Source organism: Aethalodelphis obliquidens, unplaced genomic scaffold (genome assembly GCF_003676395.1).
Source record: "Aethalodelphis obliquidens isolate GAN/ISIS:26980383/991018 unplaced genomic scaffold, ASM367639v1 scaffold1, whole genome shotgun sequence".
Lineage (NCBI taxonomy): Eukaryota > Metazoa > Chordata > Mammalia > Artiodactyla > Delphinidae > Aethalodelphis > Aethalodelphis obliquidens.
The window spans coordinates 47869035-47890727 of NW_020837945.1; the positions used below are offsets into that span (position 1 = coordinate 47869035).

The 21693-nt window shown below is 40.1% G+C and overlaps 1 protein-coding gene across 6 annotated transcripts in view; it reads left to right on the forward strand.

Moving 5' to 3' along the window:
• Positions 1-21693, forward strand: part of TMEM45A (transmembrane protein 45A) — a 111546-nt gene that overhangs the window by 53787 nt on the left and 36066 nt on the right. For 5 of the 6 annotated variants that reach the window (XM_027103441.1, XM_027103449.1, XM_027103473.1 and 2 more), the window contains exons 2-4: positions 7990-8181; positions 9336-9548; positions 10915-11099. In XM_027103441.1, coding sequence (XP_026959242.1) covers positions 7992-8181; positions 9336-9548; positions 10915-11099 — 588 coding nt within the window. In that variant the 5' untranslated portion in view covers positions 7990-7991. Of the gene's footprint in view, positions 1-4992; positions 5016-7989; positions 8182-9335; positions 9549-10914; positions 11100-21693 lie in introns of those variants that run through there. The other variant, XM_027103454.1, reaches the window with a different exon arrangement.

A 21693-nucleotide genomic window follows, 5' to 3' on the forward strand; every position in this document is an offset into this window, starting at 1 on the left:
AGCAATCCCACTACTGGGCATATACCCTGAGAAAACCATAATTCAAATAGAGTCATGCACCAAAATATCCATTGCAGCTCTATCTACAATAGCCCGGAGATGGAAACAACCTAAGTGTCATCATCGGATGAATGGATAAAGAAGATGTGGCACATATATACAATGGAATATTACTCAGCCATAAAAAGAAACGAAATTGAGCTATTTGTAATGAGGTGGATAGACCTAGAGTCTGTCATACAGGGTGAAGTAAGTCAGAAAGAGAAAGACAAATACCGTATGCTAACACATATATATGGAATTTAAGAAAAAAAAAATGTCATGAAGAACCTAGGGGTAAGACAGGAATAAAGGCACAGACCTACTAGAGAATGGACTTGAGGATATGGCGAGAGTGAAGGGTAAGCTGTGACGAAGCGAGAGAGAGGCATGGACATATATACACTACCAAACGTAAGGTAGATAGCTAGTGGGAAGCAGCTGCATAGCACAGGGAGATCAGCTTGGTCCTTTGTGACCGCCTGGAAGGGTGGGTTAACGAGTGTGGGAGGGAGGGAGACGCAAGAGGGAAGAGATATGGGAACATATGTATATGTATAACTGATTCACTTTGTTATGAAGCAGAAACTAACACACCATTGTAAAGCAATTATACTCCAATAAAGATGTAAAAAAAAAGTTACAAATTGCTTTCCAATGGGGCTGTACCATTTTGTGTTCCCACCTGCAGTGTATGAGGTCCAGTTGTCCACATTCTTGCCAACATGTGATACTGTTTTTTAAACTTTGTCTGTTCTAGTGGATATGTATTGGTATTTATTATTTTAATTAGCATTTCCCAAATGAATAATGATATTGAACATCTTTTCCTGTGCTTCTTTGCCAGTTGCATATAAAAGTTTTAATTTTTGACAGATGACTAGACCTTTGTCAGATGAAGTCATTGCAGGCTACTCAGGCCAGCTTTCTTCTTTATTGGCAGCCCTGTGCATTCTGACTTTGACTACAGTAGTAGTAAATAAATAGTCTTGCTACGGGCAAAGCTTCACCTCCTTTACATGTGCTAAGAACTCAATGATAGACAGTCACAGAAAGAGGAGCCCTTTCCCTGTAGTGTTTAACCTCCTCAAATGTACTTGATGAAGACTGTTTGATAGGACTATTCAGAAACCTTTTCTAGTCTCTGCCCTTATCTATGAGGAGGTCACATTTAAACCTGAGCGTCTTAGCGCCCCTTTGCTTGTCTCCACATACTCTAAGCCCTTGGTTCTCAAAACTCAAAGAATACATAAAGAATAACTTGTGAGTGCTTGTTAAAAATGCAGAGTTCTGGGGCTTCCCTGGTGGCGCAGTGATTACGAATCTGCCTGCCAATGGAGGGGACACGGGTTCGAGCCCTGGTCCGGGAAGATCCCACATGCCGCGGAGCAACTAAGCCCGTGCGCCACAACTACTGAGCCTGTGCTCTAGAGCCCGTGTGCCACCACTATTGAAACCCGTGCGCCTGGAGCCCGTGCTCCACAACAAGAGAAGCCACCGCAATGAGAAGCCCGCGCACCTCAGCGAAGAGTACCCCCTGCGTGCTGAAACTAGAGAAAGCCTGCACGCAGCAACAAAGACCCAACACAGCCAAAAATAAAATACTAAATAATAAAAATAAATACTGGGGCTCCCCCTGCCGATTGATTTAGTAGATATGAATGAGCTTAGGAATCTGCATTTAATTAGCCTCTCCAGCTATTTCTTTTCTTTCTTTTTTTTTTAAATGAAAGCTTCTTTCTTTCTTTCTTTCTTTATTTTTGGCTGTGTTGGGTCTTCGTTTCTGTGTGAGGGCTTTCTCTAGTTGTGGCGAGCGGGGGCCACTCTTCATCGCAGTGCGCGGGCCTCTCACTGTCGCAGCCTCTCTTGTTGTGGAGCACAAGCTCCAGACGCGCAGGCTCAGTAGTTGTGGCTCATGGGCCTAGTTGCTCTGCGGCATGTGGGATCTTCCCAGACCAGGGCTCGAACCCGTGCCGCCTGCATTGGCAGGCAGATTCTCAACCACTGCGCCACCAGGGAAGCCCTCTCCAGCTATTTCTGATCCTGGTTGCCACCGAGGCCAGGGTTTCAGGGAGGTGGGGTCCCAGGCAGGAGCTCATCATTCATTAGCTATTTTATTGAGTGCTTACTAGGTGTGAAATATAGGGGATATGGCCCTTGTTCACCAAGAGTTTACGTTGAGGGGGGAAATAAAACTTGAATGCAGATAGGGTAACAGCTGCTTGCTCTCCAGGTTAGAGTTAGACTGTTCTTTCTTTCTTGCTCACATTTCACTTTGTGCAAGCCTCACGTTGGTTTAGAATAATTTTTTCTAACTTATTTATTCACTTTTCTCTCTATCAGATTGTGTATTCCTTGAGGGCAAGTGAGCTTCACTGTTGACCTAAAGCATTTTTGCAATCATCTTTTCCTATTCCTATAACTTTGATTTTGGCAATGACTCCAACCTTAGCACCTTAGCAATGACTCCAACCTTAGCACCTTGCTTGAGGCACTGTATGTTACAAAATGGTTTATCTTATCAATGATGCTTTATTATGTTACTGCTGCCGTAACCATTCCCTTTGTCGTCTGTCCATCTTGATGGCCTGGAAGAGAGGTAGCAAAGATCAGACATGCTCCATTGGCTTTGGTTTTCACAGCAGGTGGGACATGACTGTGGTCATGTGGGTGAGATGTCAAGGTGAGTCGGGAAGTACTCTACGGCACAACGTTTGGACTGGAAGTTAGGATGTTCAAAAGGGGGTGGTCCTTAGATTCACATTTATGCAGGCATTGTGACATTCTGAAGACTTATTTGCTCAAGTTCAAGCTGGAAAGATATGAGCACATAGGTTAAGTCTCCAAGGAGGAAGAGTGGGCAGTTTTAGATTTAGACCAGTCGGTATCTACTTTTCCTTCTTGAGACTGGAACGATTGTAAATTCTCTTCTGGGAGAAGAGAATTGCATTTGACTTGACACTGAGGAAAGTGTGACGGTAAGGATAATTTAACTAAGAATAGTCTTTCAAAACAGTTGAAATTTTGGAGAGAAAGAACTGGTATGGAATGATGGAGAATCAAAAAAATTTAAAGCTATATATGCTTGTATACACTTTGCTTTTAGAATTAAGGCAAACGGTAAAGTGAGCTCAAGAAATGGCTCTAATTGGTTTAGTGTATTGGAATATATAAATGTCTTGAAATATGAGTCACTAATTAAGATTTAGGGATACTTTATTTTGGTGCTGGCTCAAGATGAATTTTTAGTTTAAGTTTTTCTCCATGGTATTCATTTTATATTGAAGTTAGATATTTTGTTGAGATTCCAACAAGTAAATTGTAGGATTTCTTTCTCTGGGCTATTTTGAGTTCTCTCCTCTTTCTGTACACAGGTCTGGTTTTTGGTTTAAGTGACTTTGGTTAATGGGAATTAACACCTAACGCCTGATTTAGATCTTGAGATTTGCCCAATATTAACCCCAAGTGCTAGAGTTTAAAAATATTTTCGGGTGGTGAGTGAGTGTGTGTGTATGGCAGTGGTCAGAAAAAAGGAGCCAATGAGGGTTTTAGGGGTTGCTTCTTGTCTTAGCCCAGAGGGTGATGGTTGGTGTCATTAGGAGCAGAGGGTTTTTTTCAGATGGGGAGGAATAAACATTTTTAGGATGAATGGCAGCTGGAAGCCAGTGATTGAATCTTGAAGCCCACCATTTTAGGCCTGCCTGAACCTCTTTCCCCACGAGATTACAAATGGTGCGATTAAGCAGGGAGGATGTTGAGGAAGGACCTTTTGGTTTGCTATCCTGGTGATTTTCCCTGGGGTTTCTGCTAGCTTTCTGGCAGGTATGTTCTGCTTTGTGGAAGAGGAAAGCCCTGTGTTCTCCTTCCAAGGGCAATGTGTCTGCTTTTTTGATTGAGATCTAATTAAACCCTGGACTACTATGTTTTCATAAGCAGTGAGTTGTACCTGTAGGCAATAGAAAAACAGGTAACAAAAGACAGATATACAGAGAGTGGTTTTCTAGAAGTTGAGTGAAGTGTTGTTTGAGGATTTGAGTGATTTTTTCCTCTCCACAGTGGAAGTGAAATCAAATGAATGCCATTTTGTTGCCAGGAGCAACTGGGTCTGCTTAGTCCCTTAGCCAGGCAAATACAACAAGCTGCTTTGACTTCATTTTGTTTGGGTCTTTTAAACAGAGAAAGATTGGAAGCATCAGAGTGTTTCAGATTAAAAGGCTAAAGATACAGAAGTTCTATAACTGATATAAGAACAAGGAATCATTTCTTTTTTTTTAAATTTATTTACTTTTATTTGTTGCAGTGCATGGGCCTCTCATTGCAGTGGCTTCTCTTGTTGCAGAGCACGGGCTCTAGAGCGCAGGCTCAGCAGTTGTGGTGCATGGGGTTAGCTGCTCCGTGGCATGTGGCATCCTCCCAGACCAGGGCTCAAACCCGTGTCCCCTGCACTGGCAGGCAGATTCTTAACCACCGCGCCACCAGGGAAGCCCGAGGAGTCATTTCTTATCCCACTCTGCTCATCTCAAAATCTTTCAACTATTCCCCATTGCCTCCGTATCACATCCCAATGGGCTGTGCTGAGATATATTGGTCCATTCAGCCTTTGGGGCAGCAGGAACCTGTTAACTGGTCATAGAGGTGGATTTGGCCTAGAGCTGCACAATTCAGAAATTTTCATGTTATCTCCAAGATAGGTAGTATGTTTCACGTGTGTGTTCAAAGTACTTATTAGGTAAAAGTAAACATTTAAAAGCAACCACAGTTTTGGTAACTCTGTTTTGGAATTTTCTTCCTTTTTTTCCTATACCAGAAGCCTTAAAAAACAAACAAACAAACAAACAAACAAAAACAGGACCAGGCTCCTAACCTCTGAGAAACCTCAAGTACCTGCTTCACAGGCTTTCACAATATAGTGAAATTTCACAGGCTAATGGAGAAGGCAGACTTTCAGTAACTAATCACACAAAGAATTCATTGAAGTAAGAACTGGGTGCTTTGAGAAGGTATAAGAGCGGTCCTCTCCTATCTGGGCCGTCAGGGAGGATTTCCCCAAGCAGATAAAACTGAAGAGGCTAGGGGAAGTCAGCCAAGTTTGGGGCAGGAGAGGGTTGACCTAAGGAAGCAGAGGCAGTAAGTATCAATAACCAATTAGTTTTCAGGGACATAGGTGGACTTTAGGATGACTCTCACATTTTGGGTTTGGGCAAGTGGGTGAATGGTGGTAACTGGAGGAAAAATTATTTTCTGGTAATGGATGGGTAGATGATTAGTTCAATGGACGTGTTGTATAAATATGTGATCTTGTATTATAAGAAGGGCTTAGTTACTTTTGTTAAGTTAGAACTTCACAGTGTATAAGACACTATGTAGGTCCAGTGGGGAAATAGAAGAATAGATTTATGGTTCCTGCTTTCAAGGAGCTTATTCTTTTTTTTTTTTTTTTTTTTTTTTTTTTTTGCGGTACGCGGGCTCTCACTCTTGTGGCCTCTCCCATTGCGGAGCACAGGCTCCGGATGCGCAGGGCTCAGAGGCCATGGCTCACGGGCCCAGCCACTCCGCGGCATGTGGGATCCTCCTGGACCGGGGCACGAACCCATGTCCCCTGCATCGGCAGGCGGAGTCTCAACCACTGCGCCATCAGGGAAGCCCAAGGAGCTTATTCTTTAATTGCAGTCAAGGAGTTAAATAACCCCTGAAGATTCTAGTAACACTCTAAGACAACAGCAGGAGAAATGTTATAGGCAGTACACAAATGATTGCTAAGTGAATTGTATAGGTGCTTCTTGCTTTTCTGCAATTGGTATCCAAGTAGAATTGCTCATCTGGTTTTACTCTTGTTTTACTTTCATAGTTTGAGATAGGTTGAGGATAGCATGAGCTTGTTTAATAATACTGTGGGTTATTTGCTTTGGAATAACTCATTTTAATTTTAAATTTGTCTCATTTTACAGAAGAGGAAACTAAGGCATGAGAGGTTAAATAACTTTCCCAAAGTCATGTAGCTGGTAAATGGTAAAGTTGGGATTCAGATCTAGTCAACCTGAATCCAAAGTCCCCTCTCCTCAGTTTTTAAAAAATCCTATTCTTTTTATTTTTGATTTTTACTAAATATATCCCCTATCTCCTAATTTTAGACATATATATTGTTTCTAATTTGGTGCCTGTATTTCTGGTTAGACCTTTAGGATAAAGTCCTGGAAGTGGATTTCCTGTACCAAGGAATGCAAAATTTTTAAGGTTCCTTAGAACATATCAAATTCTTTTCCAGAAAAGTTCAAAAAATTTACAGTCGAGATGTACTTTTCAATCCCATGTAGAAGCATTTTTCAATTTCACGTGGTTGTCTAAGCCAAGACAAATAAGAGGACTCAGTAACACTGTGATAAAGATGGTGGTTAGGATAATGAATCACAGAATCTGTTAGAGCAGGAAGGAACTCCAGGTGTCATCTAGGCCACCTCTTTCTTTATTAATTAAGAGCCAAGGCTCAGAGAGCTTAAGGGACATAGTCCAAACCATACGTCTAACAGAGTCAGAGTCAGGGTAAGAAGCTGCTCTTAGCACTGTGTGACACATTGAATCAGAGTCTCTTGATGGTAGGCATGATTCAGGGGTGTGCTGAAATGTCCATCTGGGGTCTCAATTGGAGATTTAACAGACTTTTAGTGTTGGAGTCAGCTTCATAGTTCCCCCTTGAAACTTCACAGTTGTGTCAGAGGGATGTGGAAGTAACTCAGAGGGATCTGCCCCGAACTGAGAGGTCCAGTACCCACCCAAGGAGATAAAGAACTCTTCTGGGCCAGGGGGAACCCTGAAATCCCCTTTCATGAGTTCTCCTGCAGCTGGCCTACTCTGATCCACAGGGATGATTCTGAACTCTCTTTTCGTTATTCTGTAGATGGTACAATATGTTTGAAGAAAGGGCTGCTCACATAATTCAAAACTCATATAATTCAAAACTGGTTTTCTATAGCACTGACCAAAAAAGAAGGAGGATATTTCTGTTTTTTATTGCTCGATCATGTAGCAATAGTGTAAACAGAATTTACAAATTGATTTGGCTTGGTATCCCTCTGGATAGGCTGGGTTAAGCTGTTAAACCTCAACATTTTAATGACTTAACACAATAAAGGGTTGCTTCTTGCAAAAATCTGATGCAGGCTGGTTGACTGTCTCCTATGTTGCTGATATGCCATGCCAGGGTTGCCAAAGCATGGGAAAAGAGAGTTAAAGGAGCCATACAGTCTCTTAACTGACTCAGCCTGGAAGTGACAAATGCCACAGTCCATTGGCCAGAACTAGAAACGTGGTTCTGACTCAAATGGAGAAGGGGCTGGGAAAAGTGCGTGGAAGAGTACACAGATACTTGATGAGCCCTAATGGTCTCTTCCACACACTTGATGCTTGATACTTTGAAATTACCTGCTTAAAATTTTTTGTAGGCAATTTCATATCATTTCAAGTTTTAAGCATAAAGGTAAAACTTTCCTGTTACTTTCTTTCAAATATGCTTAAAGTGTAAGTGTTGGTTGAGTACACACTATCATTTTTAATAGATCTTTTGAGCTCCCTGTTAAAAACAATGAAACTTTTCAAAAATAGTTGTGAGATTTAGGTAAGTCATTTCACTTCTCTAAACCTGAATCCCAATTGAAAATGTGACTTAGCCCCTCATTCATGGGTATGTTGTGAAAATTAGATTAGAGATCACATGTAAAACACTTGACACAGTGCCTAGAACAAGGTAAGTGTTCAACAAATGTGGATTTTTCCTCTTTTTGGTATTGTTGATATTTAATGGATCTACCACTGTTGACAGTAATACTGGATCCTCTGACTCAGAGGTGTATCCATCATCATCAGAAGATAGCGTACTTTACAGGAATAAGCGATGTTTTGGCCAAATTCTGGAAATGAAATGTCTTCATCTTCTATATGTTATTATTTTGATAGTCATGGGGGATTTCAAAGGCCATGCTCTCCCTGGAACCTTCTTCTTTATCTTGGGGATTTGGTGGACAACAAAGTGCATTCTGAAATATGCCTTCAAAAAGCACAAGCGGACTTCCTACCTTGATTCCAAAGTATTATTCCATCGAGTAGAAATTTTGGAGGGAATCATAATAGCTGGAATGGCTTTAACTGGTGAGTGACCCTTTTCTGTGTTCTGTCTGCTTTTTGGGGTATTTTCACATGCAAAGAGAAGATTCAATATCAAAACAAGAAATTGCTAAAATAAAATTTTTATTCAAAAATACTGAAATACATATTCTAATTGTAATTTCTATCTGATATAATTTACTAGAAGGTGATACTTCATGTTTATACAAAGGGCTATTCCTTAATGAGTTAGTCATAGCTGTTAACTTGCCTGCCCATTCAAGGTGAATTTCCTTTATAGAATTAGTTGGAGCCTTTAAAATAATTTTGTATCAATTATTCTGATGCCTGAAAGAGTAAACTCTATCAGAAACCATTTTTCAAAATGACACCAAAATAATCAAATGATTATGGGAAGGCTTCAATAATAAATCATTGCCGATAGGCTGTCCAGACGGTCAGGCTGAAGAAAACTTATCTCCTGCGCTCATCCTCTTTGTGTGATTACTAAATTAGAGAGGGAGGTTGGGCCAGATGATTGTAAGGCCTTTCCATTGGCTCCATGATTCTGTAAAAATGTTCTGTGTTTTTAAAGTTTTAAAGAGAGGGATTTCGTTGCCAAATTCTATAGATTAATAAATAAAGCAGCATCTTCAAGAAAGCTTAAATGTGTAACTGACTAGACTCTATGCTGTATCTGTCTGTGCTTTCTCGGTTATCCTTAATTGGGGAGAAGCTGAACTCTAGCATTTTAATCCTGAACCAAGCACAACTCCCTACCCAAAGACATAGTGTATAAGAAGGAAGTAATCAGATGCCATAGAACTAATCTCACAAATCTAAATCCAAAATTACTCAGGATTTATCTAGTCATTAAATTAAAATAGGAACTAAGACCGTCAGTGGAACTGATCGGGGAACTCAGTGGAACTAAGATCATTAGCTTTGAAGATCTGAAATAGCTGTTTGACTAAATTGGCCATCTTTGACTAAAAGTGATTATCCAAACCAGTATTTGAAGCTCTAAAACCAGCCTAAAGAACCAGTGCTCAGCTGTTAGGGAACAGCCCCGAAAGATGAATCAATGTCATAAAAGGACACTATATTGGACTAAGCAGTAGGCTGATCCTTCTGCATCTTCCTGCTTTCTCAATAAAGTTATGGAAAGATTGCTTAAAGTGTGCTATGTCCCTCCGTAGGCATGCTTGGAGAACAGTTTATTCCTGGAGGACCGCACCTGACCTTATATGACTACAAAGAGGGCCAGTGGGTCCAACTCCTGGGCTGGCATCATTTTACCATGTACTTCTTCTTTGGGCTGCTGGGTGTGACAAACATCTTATGTTCCACCATCAGGTCACTTCCTGCCTCCTTTACCAAGTTAATGTTAGCAAATGCCTTATTTGTGGAGGGTAAGTATGAGTATTTTCATATACCTTTCACTATTATTGGACATTTGTCTAGCCCTTTACAATAATACTCCTTTAGTGTCCTGGTGCAGCCTTGACCCACAGGGCCATCTGTTTGGGCCATGGTGAGCTATTGAGATGTCCTAGACAGTATGCCCAAGTTTTTCCTTCCCTACTGACTCATTTAGTATAGCTGGACAAGCGCAATCATTCAATGTGTTTTATTCATATTTCACATCTGTCTTAAAGAACCACCTACCATGGTTATTTATCTCTGGTTTATCCTGGAGATTATCATTATTTCCATCTTTAACATGTGAAACTGAGCTCAGAGTAGTGAAGCATATATATCCTCAAACGAAGAGACCACTCACAGCAGAGTAGCTTCCATACCTACAAACTAGCCTTTTTAATATTGATATAGTAAAACTCCACCATTACATGATAAGCAGGGTCCAAAAAATTCAGTCACAGAAAAATGAGGTCCTAACATTTTTTTGTTCAGTTGGCCTCCCTGTTACTGTATAAGGAAACACTGAAAACAAGTATTTAATGATTTGTTTTCATTTATTTTATATGTAAAAGATAGATTGATCATAGAACTGAAAAAGCCCCCAGTTATCAGGAGGCAGTCATTTCCTAACGTCCACCTTGCCTCCCACGTCTAAAGGTAAGAGCTTTTGCCAAACGCTCTTTGAAAACAAGAGCTAGATAAAAGTTGGGCACCAACAACTAAGCATGATTCTCATTATCTCAGGATGTTACCATATTTTGAATGAACATCCTTTCCTCCTCATCCAAATGAAAAGAATGAAGCTGAAGCCGGAATCTGTCCATGGGATTAAAAAATGTAGCTAGCTACTACTTCTTGGAAGCTTCCAGAGAATCTTGTCATACCCATCAAAGTGCACTTTTATGAGTTGTGTGTATATCTGCTGCCTCCAGTGGACTGAATTTCTTAAGGCGAGGCTTTGTCTCATTCCTCTGCCTATTCACCCTAACTCCTGCTGCCCTACCCTCATCCTGCTTATTATTCATCCTTTTGCATAAGAGGTGCTTTGAAATATAGTTGGTTGAAAATGTCATGACATATTGGAGGAGAGAATAAAGGTTGGGGAAGGGAAAAGGAGATTTCAAAAGATTCCATCCTAAAGAGGTAGTGGTGACTCCAAAAATGGTAGAGGTTTCCATTATCGTGGGAAGCAGTGGGCACCTGATATTTCGGACAAAGAAATGTGTGTGTTTGTAAAGTTTTGTGTCGAGAGAGAGAGAGAGAGAGAGAGAGAGAGAGAGAGAGGGAGAGAGAGAGAGAGAGAAACAGTAGGTAATTTCATTGAAAAAGACAAACTATTTTTTCTCCCTGTATCAGGTTTTGTCTTCTACAATCACACTCATGGTCGAGAGATGCTGGACATGTTTGTGCACAAGCTTCTGGTCTTGGTCATCTTTTTGACAGGCCTGATTGCCTTCTTGGAGCTGTTCATACTGACCAATATAACTGTGGAACTTCTGCGGATAAGCTTTTTCCTACTTCAGGGAAGCTGGTTCTGGCAGGTGAGTTGGGCCTCCAATTAATGTACCTGGTATCTCCGCTGATAACCTTCTCTCTTTGATTGGTGGGTGTTTTGCTCTAGAACCCAGAGACTTCCTTCTGATGTGCTGCTGGTAGTGAGAATGTGGACCTTTGAGAGGTGATGTTTCTTTGAGTGGCCTGGTGGCCCTGGTGGGAGCGGTGATAGAGCAGCAGGGAAGGAGGTTGGGTGTGTGCATTTTCATCACACACCTGAGTATCCATTTTGTAGGAACTCTGAGCCAGTGATTTTAGCTGGAAGCAGTTTCTGATGCTAAAGCAGCTTAAAGCCTAATGGGTAATAAGCTCAAGAAACATATGGAAGGCAGGAAAGGGAGGAAATTATTATGTACTGAGAAACAATTATGTGCCGGCCACTGTATGGGACTTTTACATGCACATTGTTTCATTTTGTCCTCATGATGACTTGGACGTTAGGTATTATCATCCCCAATTTACTGACAAAGAAGACTCAGAGAGACCAAGTTACTTTCCCAGGATCACACAGTAATGGAGCTAGCACCTAAATGTGGGTCTGTCTGACTCCAAGTCCCAGGCACTTTCCATTTTACTGTTGACTCCCTGACGTTGGAGTGTTGAAAACATGTATTCCAATCAGTGAACATATACTTTATAGAGACTGATAAATCATAATCCAACATACATATATAGATGTAAAGAAAGTCTGGGATGAAAGGTGAATGTGGTTTAATCAGGGAAGATTTCTTAGAGATTTTTAGTCACTAAAGTGCAGCGATTTGGGATGAGGAGGTTATTCCAAGGATTTGCATTTCAGCGAGGAGTGGTAAGAAAGCACTGGTAGACAAGAGGAAGAGAAACATCATGGTCAAAGCATCATGGCTAGGAAAGATGTGATATTTAAGCTTATGGGGGACTAGAAAGGCTGTTGGAACAGAGGCTAGTAAAGAGAGGACTAGATTCAGGGCTTATTTTTATTTTAATTTAATATATTTATTTATTTTTGGCTGTGTTGGGTCTTCGTTTCTGTGCGAGGGCTTTTTCTAGTTGTGGCTAGCGGGGGCCACTCTTCATCACAGTGTGCGGGCCTCTCACTGTCACGGCCTCTCTTGTTGCGGAGCACAGGCTCCAGACGCGCAGGCTCAGTAGTTGTGGCTCACGGGCCTAATTGCTCTGCAGCATGTGGGATCTTCCCAGACCAGGGCTCGAACCCGTGTCCCCTGTATTGGCAGGCAGATTCTCAACCACTGCGCCACCAGGGAAGCCCAGGGCTTATTTTGAAGGAAAAATGGTATAGAAAAAATAACAAATACCTTATCATGTGATAAAATTGATAATCGGTGAATTTAACCAGTTGGTATACAGAAGTTGTTCTGTGAGATTATTTATCATCTGCTGGGAAGCGAAATAGAATGGCATGTAAAACATGATTATGTATTCTATATCTCTTGATTGGAATGTTTTGCTATGTACGTGTATTGCCAATTCAAAACTAAAAATAAATTAAAAAAAATTTAAAAGTGATAACTTCCGGTCAAGATGACACAGTGAGTTTATGCTTCAGTGTATCTCCTCTGCTTCAAACATATAACAATGACACATAAACTATCAAAAATACTTATAAAATAAAAAAGAAATCAAAAGAAGAGAAAAGTAAATGAAAGTAAGAGACTAAAAAATACGTAGTTGCAATTAAACAACACAAACAAAAATAGGGCAAGCCACCTGTGGTCCAGACACAGAATAGAAATGCAGAGCCAGAGTAGAGCTGGGCTGCAGGCCTGAGGGCTCCAGGTCTAGGGTAGACATGGCAGTTGGTTCTTTGGCTCCAGGGGAGCTAAAAGGAAATTGAAGAGTTCCTCTTGATGTGGGGATAAAACCAGGTTCTTGGAACTCTTTTTAGTTATATGTTTACATATTCTCTACTCCTAATTGCTTTCCATCCATTTGATCTTTCACTTTCTGATAGAGGTCTGTTAAAATTTTATCTTATAGTTATGGATTTGTTAATTTCTCCTTATTTTCAATTTTTTCTTTAATGTCATGAGGCTGTATTCTGCTTCTCCCCTTTTAGTTTTTTGAGTTGAATGTTCACTTATTTTCAGTTTTTCTTGTTTTTAAATAAATACACCTAAGGCTATAGAATTTCTTCTATACACTACTGTAGCTACCTCCTGTGAGATTTGGTGTGTGGTAGCTTTCACTCTTGGGCAACTTGTTTTTTTTTTTAACATCTTTATTGGAGTATAATTGCTTTACAATGGTGTGTTTCTGCTTTATAACAAAGTGAATCAGTTATACATATACATATGTTCCCATATCTCTTCCCTATTGAGTCTCCCTCCCTCCCACCCTCCCTATCCCACCCCTCTAGGTGGTCACAAACCACAGAGCTGATCTCCCTGTGCTATGCGGCTGCTTCCCACTAGCTATCTATTTTACGTTTGGTAGTGTATATGTGTTCATGCCACTCTCTCATTTGTCACAGCTTACCCTTCCCCCTCCCAATATCCTCAAGTCCATTCTCTAGTAGGTCTGTGTCTTTATTCTCTTGGGCAATTTTGAATGTTGCATTTTCTATGTGCTTTCCTTTTTAATTTATGAGTTATTTAGGAGTGCACTTTTCAGTTTCCAAAAATATTTTTTCTTTTTATTATTTATTTTCAATTCAATTGCTTTGTATGTGTTCTCTTTGAAATGTGTTGGGACTTCCTTTGGGACATAGCCCAATGTCAGTGGTAGTAAATGTTCCATGTATCTGAAAAGAAAGTATATTCTGTCTTTGCTGTGTTGAAGATTCTACATATATTTACTAAATCAAGTTTCTTAAAGAGCTAAATATTCAAATAAAGAAGTTAGAAAGTAAGAAAAAAGGGGAGGGCTTCCCCGGTGGTGCAGTGGTTAAGAAACTGCCTGCCAATATAGAGGACACGGATTTGAACCCTGATCCGGGAAGATCCCACATGCCGCGGAGCAACTAAGCCCGTGCACCACAACTACTGAGCCTGCGCTCTAGAGCCCACAAGCCACAACTACTGAAGCCCACGCACCTAGAGCCCGAGCTCTGCAATAAGAGGAGCCACTGCAATGAGAAGCCCGCGTGCCACAACTAGAGAAAGCCGCGCTCAGCAACAAAGACCCAATGCAGCCAAGAATAACTAAAAAATAAACTTATATAAAAAAAAAAGTAAAAAGGGGAAACCCAAAGAGAGTTGAAGAAAGGAATAATAAAGGTAAGAGCAGAATTAATGAAACTAATTTGAGTTCCATTAATAATTAATGATTAATTAAATATCTGAGGGAGGAAGCTGTGGGGTGTCACAACTGAGAATAGGTTGGCTTAATTTTGTCCCTTTTGGCAGATAAATAATCTTTTCACATTTCCCCAGGAGCTTTTCTAAGGAAGAGATATGAGGTTAAAGTCTTGGGGCACAAATCTGAGATTATTTAAAAAATTTTCCAGCCATCATTATGTCTAGACTAGTATCTTTCTTTACCTGGCAGCCAGACTAAGTAACGTTTGGGACTTAAAGGAAAATGAACATTTCGTATCAATGCAAACACACACACTGGCAGGAAATGAAGCTTTAGCCATAGTACATCTCCCTCGCCCCCTCCCTGTTAGATTCCTCTGAAACAAAAATGTTTCAGGGACTTAGGTGAATTTATTATGCTTCCATGTTTTGTTGCTATGAATGTTTATGCCCCAAACTCTATCTCAAGCTAATACTATTACATTGTGATTTCCTTTTCACCATATTTTTTTCTCTCACTACTTCTCCATACATGGTTAATATTAAGCACAATACTAGCACTTAAACAATATATAGACAGATTAGAGAAAAGGTACACCTAGATTCTTGGAACCATAAGTATGGTGAACTGAATGAGGCAAATGCTCACAGTGGCCATTTTTAAAATAACTCATCTATAAATAATTAGGTAGTAGACAAACCTGGAGGGAATTCTCCTCCCAACCTATTAAAAATGGTCTCTTTCCTAAACCACATTACAGCCAAATATATTTTCTCAAAAACCTAACCACGATGCAATTTAAAAAAGAAAAAAAAAATCCCTTGGGTCCATTTATTCCATGAATCGTGTTTTCTGAGTCTGTGTGTGCGACAATATTTCTAAAGCTCACTTTAGAAAGCTCGCTTTGTCATTCTCAAATTCCCACCCTTCGTGGTCAGAGCCATGGCTCAGAGAGAATCAGGAAATGAGGAAGACACACTTGCTGCCTTTGCTTCTCAAGATGTTGGACAATTGCTTCAGCTGTACCTCCCAGCTCCACTAATTGCACCAGCAACTCCCATGATCCCCAGATCTCTAAGCCCAAACTAAAATGCAGCCTTGTCTTACCTTTAAGAATGATAAAAGTTCATTTGAAAATGACAAAAAGACCCAACTAAGCAGCAGTGGTCTGAGGTCTGATATGGTAGCTCAAACACTTGCTTAGGCTTATAGTGTTGAAATAAGTGACTGGAAAATAAGAAAGAAAACACTAGGAAATTCGAACTAACATATAGGTAATGGGCCCTGGCTGGATGCCTATTAGAGAAGATAATTATTTACATTTTAAATGTGATACTAATGAAGCTTAAACTAGTCTAAAACAGATATTCAGGAGTGACACACAAGATACAGCAAGAAAAAAATTCTTTTTCAGACCTTTTTTTTCTTGGAATTTTATATTAGGAAGGAAATTAGGACAGCAGATGAAAGAATAGTGACTTTTACAATTGAAGGAAGATTTAATGGGTTGTGGCATTATCTGGCCTTAATTTTCAACTTTCCTAATTTACTTGGGTTTAGCCTGAAGTGACTTTCCAAACGTTTCTATGGCTTTCAGTATAATCACATCTGTTAACTCTGTTCACAGGCTTCACAGTGGCCTTCAGTCAAATATTTAGCGTTCAGTATATTAGGCTATGAGGATCCCAGTGAGATTAGCAGTAGAGGGTGCTCAAAGTTTCTCTTTTCCTGGTGTAAAACAGTAAATGCTTTGGTAAAATTGATGATGACTGAGAGATTTCATTTTGGAAGCTCCAAAAAAAGGGTTGTGACTATGGCATGGAGGGAGAAGTCTGTGAGCTTCCAGGTCAAGCAGACCTGGGTCTGAATTCTGGATCTACCATATTAATCACATGACCATAGACTAGCTATTCTGTGAGCTTAAGTTTCCTCAAATAAAAAATAGAAATGATGTCTCATGAGACTGTTGCTTGAATGAAATATTCCAACCTGAAAATACCTCATGCCTTGAGGAGATATTGTTAATTCCATAGGAAGAGTGTTGAGAAAGCTTCCAGAAGAAGGTAAACTTGAGTTGGGGTTTGAAAGATGGTTGAGAGTCACCAGTGTGTCCAGGCTTGAGCTTTAGGACAGTTGATACTCTTCTCCTTATTTCAGGCTTAGCTCCTTCCTGTATTAGTGTCCTAGGGCGGCAGTCACAAATTCCCACAAGCAGGAAGACTTAAAACAATGGAAATTTATGCTTCACTGTTCTGGGAGATGGAACTAAGAATCAAGGTGGCAGCAGGTTGATTCTGTCTTGGGGGCCCAAAGGGAGAATTTGTCCCATGCTACCCTCCTAGTCAGTTGCCAGCAATCCTTGACTTGGCAGCATGACTCCAATCTCTGCCTCCATAGTCACACCTGTGTGTCTCTGTGTGCCTGTGTCTTCATATGGACTTCTTGTAAGGACACCCATCATTAGATGCAGGGCCAGTTCTGATCCAATATGACCTCATCTCATCTGGATGACATCTACAAATAACTTATTTCCAAATGAGGTCACATTCACAGGTATCTGGGGTTAGGGTTTCAACATGCCCTTTTAGAGGGCACCATTTAGCCCACAACTGCTAAGTCTTCCCTCTGGGAGCTGGAGCAAATCACTCCGCAATCGGGTAGATGGGTGGTGTGGACGGCATTGAAGGAAGATAGGTGACACTGATAGGTGGGAACTGGAGAGCTAGTCCATTGTGCATTAAACTCAACCTTCCTAAAAGGCCCTTTCTTGACCCAGAATTTCTCTGTCATCCTCCCTGAATTGATGAGAGAGGAGGACATGAGAGGCAGATTCTCATGGTCCTGGCACCCTAGCTAAAATGGCTGGGCCCCCTGAACTGAGAATTGACTACATGACTTCTTGTAGGAAACTTGTCAGTTTCCTTCTTGTCATTTCCAAACAGTGAGCACAGAGAAGCCAGCAAGTCTCGCTTTCTTACAGGGCCTTCAGAGACCTGGGCTCTGGTCACTGTGGTCTCCACAGTGAGCTTTCCTAACAGTATATAAAGGGGTATTGCAAAACACGGATATGTCCAAACAGCAGGCAAACTAGCTGGGTGGCATTTTTCTCCTGGAGTTTCTGGATGCTGTAGGTTCAGATCTCTAATCTGATGACTGATCTATCTTTTGCCAGTGGTGTTAACTCCTCATTCCTTTAGAACGTTACCATGTCCTAATGCAGAATCCCCAGCCCTTGGCGGGTGAGACACAGCAGCAATGACGCAAATACTTTTGTAACTGTTTGGAGATGGAAGGGCAGGCTCGTGCGTTACTTAGTTTTCTTATCTCTAAAATAGAGACAACAAAGGGATTCTGTCTCCTGGGATGTAGAGGAGGGCAGGAAGGAGTTATTACACAGTACCTTGCTAATTTCAACTCATGATATTTTGGAAAACTTTATGAATGTGACATTGGTTAATAAATAAAATGCATAGCACCAGAGTAAAAATAAAGACCTCTGGATTGCTCCTCTTGGTCAGGCAACTACCAACCTGAATGATAAATCGATGGAGAGCACATATTGTGGCTCATGCTTTGGAAAAAAAAATAGAAATATTTCTATTTTTAGAAATAAGCTGAGACTGCAGACTTTTGTGTGAAGTTCCCTAATTTTTTAAATGTTGAAAACTAATTCAAATTATTTTAAAAAGTGTGCAGGCCAGGCAAAGAATGTCTGTGATGCAGATGTGGACCAGGGTCTGCCAGTCTCTAATCTGTGTTTTAAGGGTAAGACAGTACCATGTCTTCATGGGACCAACTACCATCTCAGTACTGATTGTTCAAACCGTATCAGAACTGCTGAGATGACTCACATGGACCCTGTTGTCCAGGCCACTGTCCTTCATACTGCTCCACGAAAGGCTAAATGATGAAAGAGAGTGTGGGGTAGAAGAAAGAACACACAGAGTTTTGCAGCCAGACGGTCATGGTTTGGAACCCTGTCTTAGTCATTTGGCCATTTTGAAATGTTGGGGAAGTTACTGAAGTCTCTGAGTTCCAGTTTTACCCTCTGTAATATGGGGATAATGATACCTTCTTCCTGGGGTTGTTGTGAGAATGAGAATTACTGTGAAGTTTATGTGTATGAGTGTGGTTAAAGTGCCTGACACATGGCAGTACATCTACCAAGTGGTACAAATGGCAGTTCTCCTTCCAACTAAAGGGAATCCTTTAAAATGGGAAACAGGAACACGTGATTAAGGCACAAATCTTAGCTTTCCCCGATTTATTCACATTACTTGAAATTTCAAACAGAAATGGTTTCACTCAATATTATAAACTAAATCCTTTTTTTTCCCCTGTAAGATTTCATTTATTAGATGTATGATCAGGAGCAAATCACTAAACCACCTAATTTTCTCATCTGGTTAAAGAGGATAACAATACATTAACTTGGGATAATAGCACATTATTGGGGACTTCCCTGGTGGCACAGTGGTTAAGAATCCACCTGCCAATGCAGGGGACACGGGTTGGAGCCCTGGTCTGGGATGATCCTACATGCCACGGAGCAACTAAGCCCCTGCGCCACAACTACTGAGCCTGCGCGCTAGAGCCCACGAGCCACAACTACTGAAACCTGCGTGCCTAGAGCCCATGCTCCACAACGATAGAAGGCACCGCAGTGAGAAGCCGGCACACCTCAATGAAGAGTAGCCCCCATTTACCGCAACTAGAGAAAGCCTGCACGCAGCAATGAAGACCCAATGCAGCCTTAAAAAAAAAAAAAAAAAAAAAAGACCACATTATTGAAGGGCCATAGTAAGGAAACCTCCTAAGCACTGTAACTGACACATAGTTAGCTAATATGATAGACATTTGTACAATTATCCAAGTAATTATCTTGGTTTTCTATTTCGTTTGGATCTTGAAACCTGACATCTGTTCCTCTATCTACCTATCATCTATGTATCTTAAATTTTTATTGGAGTAAAATTCATATAACATAGAATTAACCTTCCTTCCTTCCTTCCTTCCCTCCTGCCTCCCTCCCTCCCTTCCTTTTCCAGTTTTATTAAGGAATAATTGATGTACAGCCCAGTATAAATTTACAGTGTACAGCATAATGATTTCACTTACCTAATGAAATGATTACCAAAATAAGTTTAGTGAATATCCATCATCTCATGTGGAAACAAAATTAAAGACAAAGAAAAAAATTCTTTTTCCTGTGATAAGAAATCTTAGAATTTACTCTAACTTTCATATATAACATACAGCAGTGATAATTCTATTGATCATATTGTACATTATATTACTTATTTATTGTATAACTGGAAGTTTGTACCTTTTGAGTGCCTTTATCCAATATCTCTTCCTCCCACCTTCCACTTCTGGTAACCACAAATCTGATTTCTTTTTCTAAGAATTTGTTTGTTTGTTTTTGAAGTATAATTGAAAAATAAAAATTTTATTTGTTAGTCCCTCATGCACAACATAGTGATTTGATATTTCTATACATTTCAAAATGATCACCACAATACTCTAGTTGCCATCTGTCACCATACAAAGCTATTACATAATTATTGACTATTCCCAACACTGTACATTTCATACCTGTGACTCTTTTATTTTGTGACTGGAAGCTTGTACCTCTTAATCTCCCTCACTGATTTCTCTCATCCCCCCCCACCTCTCTCCTCTCTGGCAACATTTTATGCATTTTAAAGTGTATAATTCAGCAGCATTTAGTACATTCACAGTGTTGTGCAACTATCACCTCTATTTAGTTCTAAAACATTTTCATCACCCCAAAAGGAAACCACGGATCCATTAACCAGTCATTTCCTTTTCCTCTCCTCCCAGTCCCTGGTTACCACTCTGCTTTCTGTTGTTATGGATTTACCTATTCTGGCTATTTCATGTAAACAGAATCATGCAATATGTTACCTTTTGTGTCTAGTTTCTTTCTCTGACATGTTTTCAAGGTTCATCCATGTTGTATTATATATTAATATGTCACTTTTTATGGCTGAATAATATACTGCCATAATACCACATGGTGCTAATTCATCATCAGCTGATGGACATTTGGATTGTTTTTAACTTTTGGCTCTTGTGAATAATGCTGCTATGAACATTTGTGTAGAAGTTTTTGTTTGCTTTCAATTATTTGGGTATGTATAGTACCTAGAATGAAATTGCCAAGTCATGTGATAATTCTATATTTAACTTTTTGAGACACTGTCAAATTGTTTTCCACATAGCTGTACCATTTTACATTCCCACCAGCAATGTATTACGATTCCAATTTCACCATATCCTTACCAACACTTGTTACTTATTATTATTATTACCATCCTAGGAGGTGTGAAGTGGTATCTCATAGTGGTTTTGATTTGCATTTCTCTAATAACTAATGATGTTCATAATTTTTTCTTGAGCTTATCGACCATTTGTACACTTTCTTTTGGAAAATGAGTCTTCTATTCCTTTGCCCATTAAAATTTTTTTAGCTTTTTGTTGAGATTTAGTTCTTTATATATTCTTGATATTAGTTCCTTACCAGATATATGATTTGCAAGGATTTTCTCCTATGCTGTGATTGTCTTTTCATTTTCCTGATCGTGTCCTTTGATGCACAAAAGCTTTTTTTTTAATAGCTGAGCTTTTTTTTTTCTTATTCTTATTATTTTTTTACATCTTTATTGGAGTATAATTGCTTTACAATGGTGTGTTAGTTTCTGCTTTATAACAAAGTGAATCAGTTATACATATACATATGTTCCCATATCTCTTCCCTCTTGCATCCCCCTCCCTCCCACCCTCCCTATCCCACCCCTCCAGGTGGTCACAAAGCACCGAGCTGATCTCCCTATGCTATGCGGCTGCTTCCCACTAGATATCTACCTTACGTTTGGTAGTGTATATATGTCCATGCCTCTCTCTCGCTTTGTCACAACTTACCCTTCCCCCTCCCCATATCCTCAAGTCCATTCTCTAGTAGGTCTGTGTCTTTATTCCTGTCTTACCCCTAGGTTCTTCATGACATTTTTTTCTTAAATTCCATATATATGTGTTAGCATACGGTATTTGTCTTTCTCTTTCTGACTTACTTCACCCTGTATGACAGACTCTAGGTCTATCCACCTCATTACAAATAGCTCAATTTCGTTTCTTTTTATGGCTGAGTAATATTCCATTGTATATATGTGCCACATCTTCTTTATCCATTCATCCGATGATGGACACTTAGGTTGTTTCCATCTCCGGGCTATTGTAAATAGAGCTGCAATGAATATTTTGGTGCATGACTCTTTTTGAATTATGGTTTTCTCAGGGTATATGCCCAGTAGTGGGATTGCT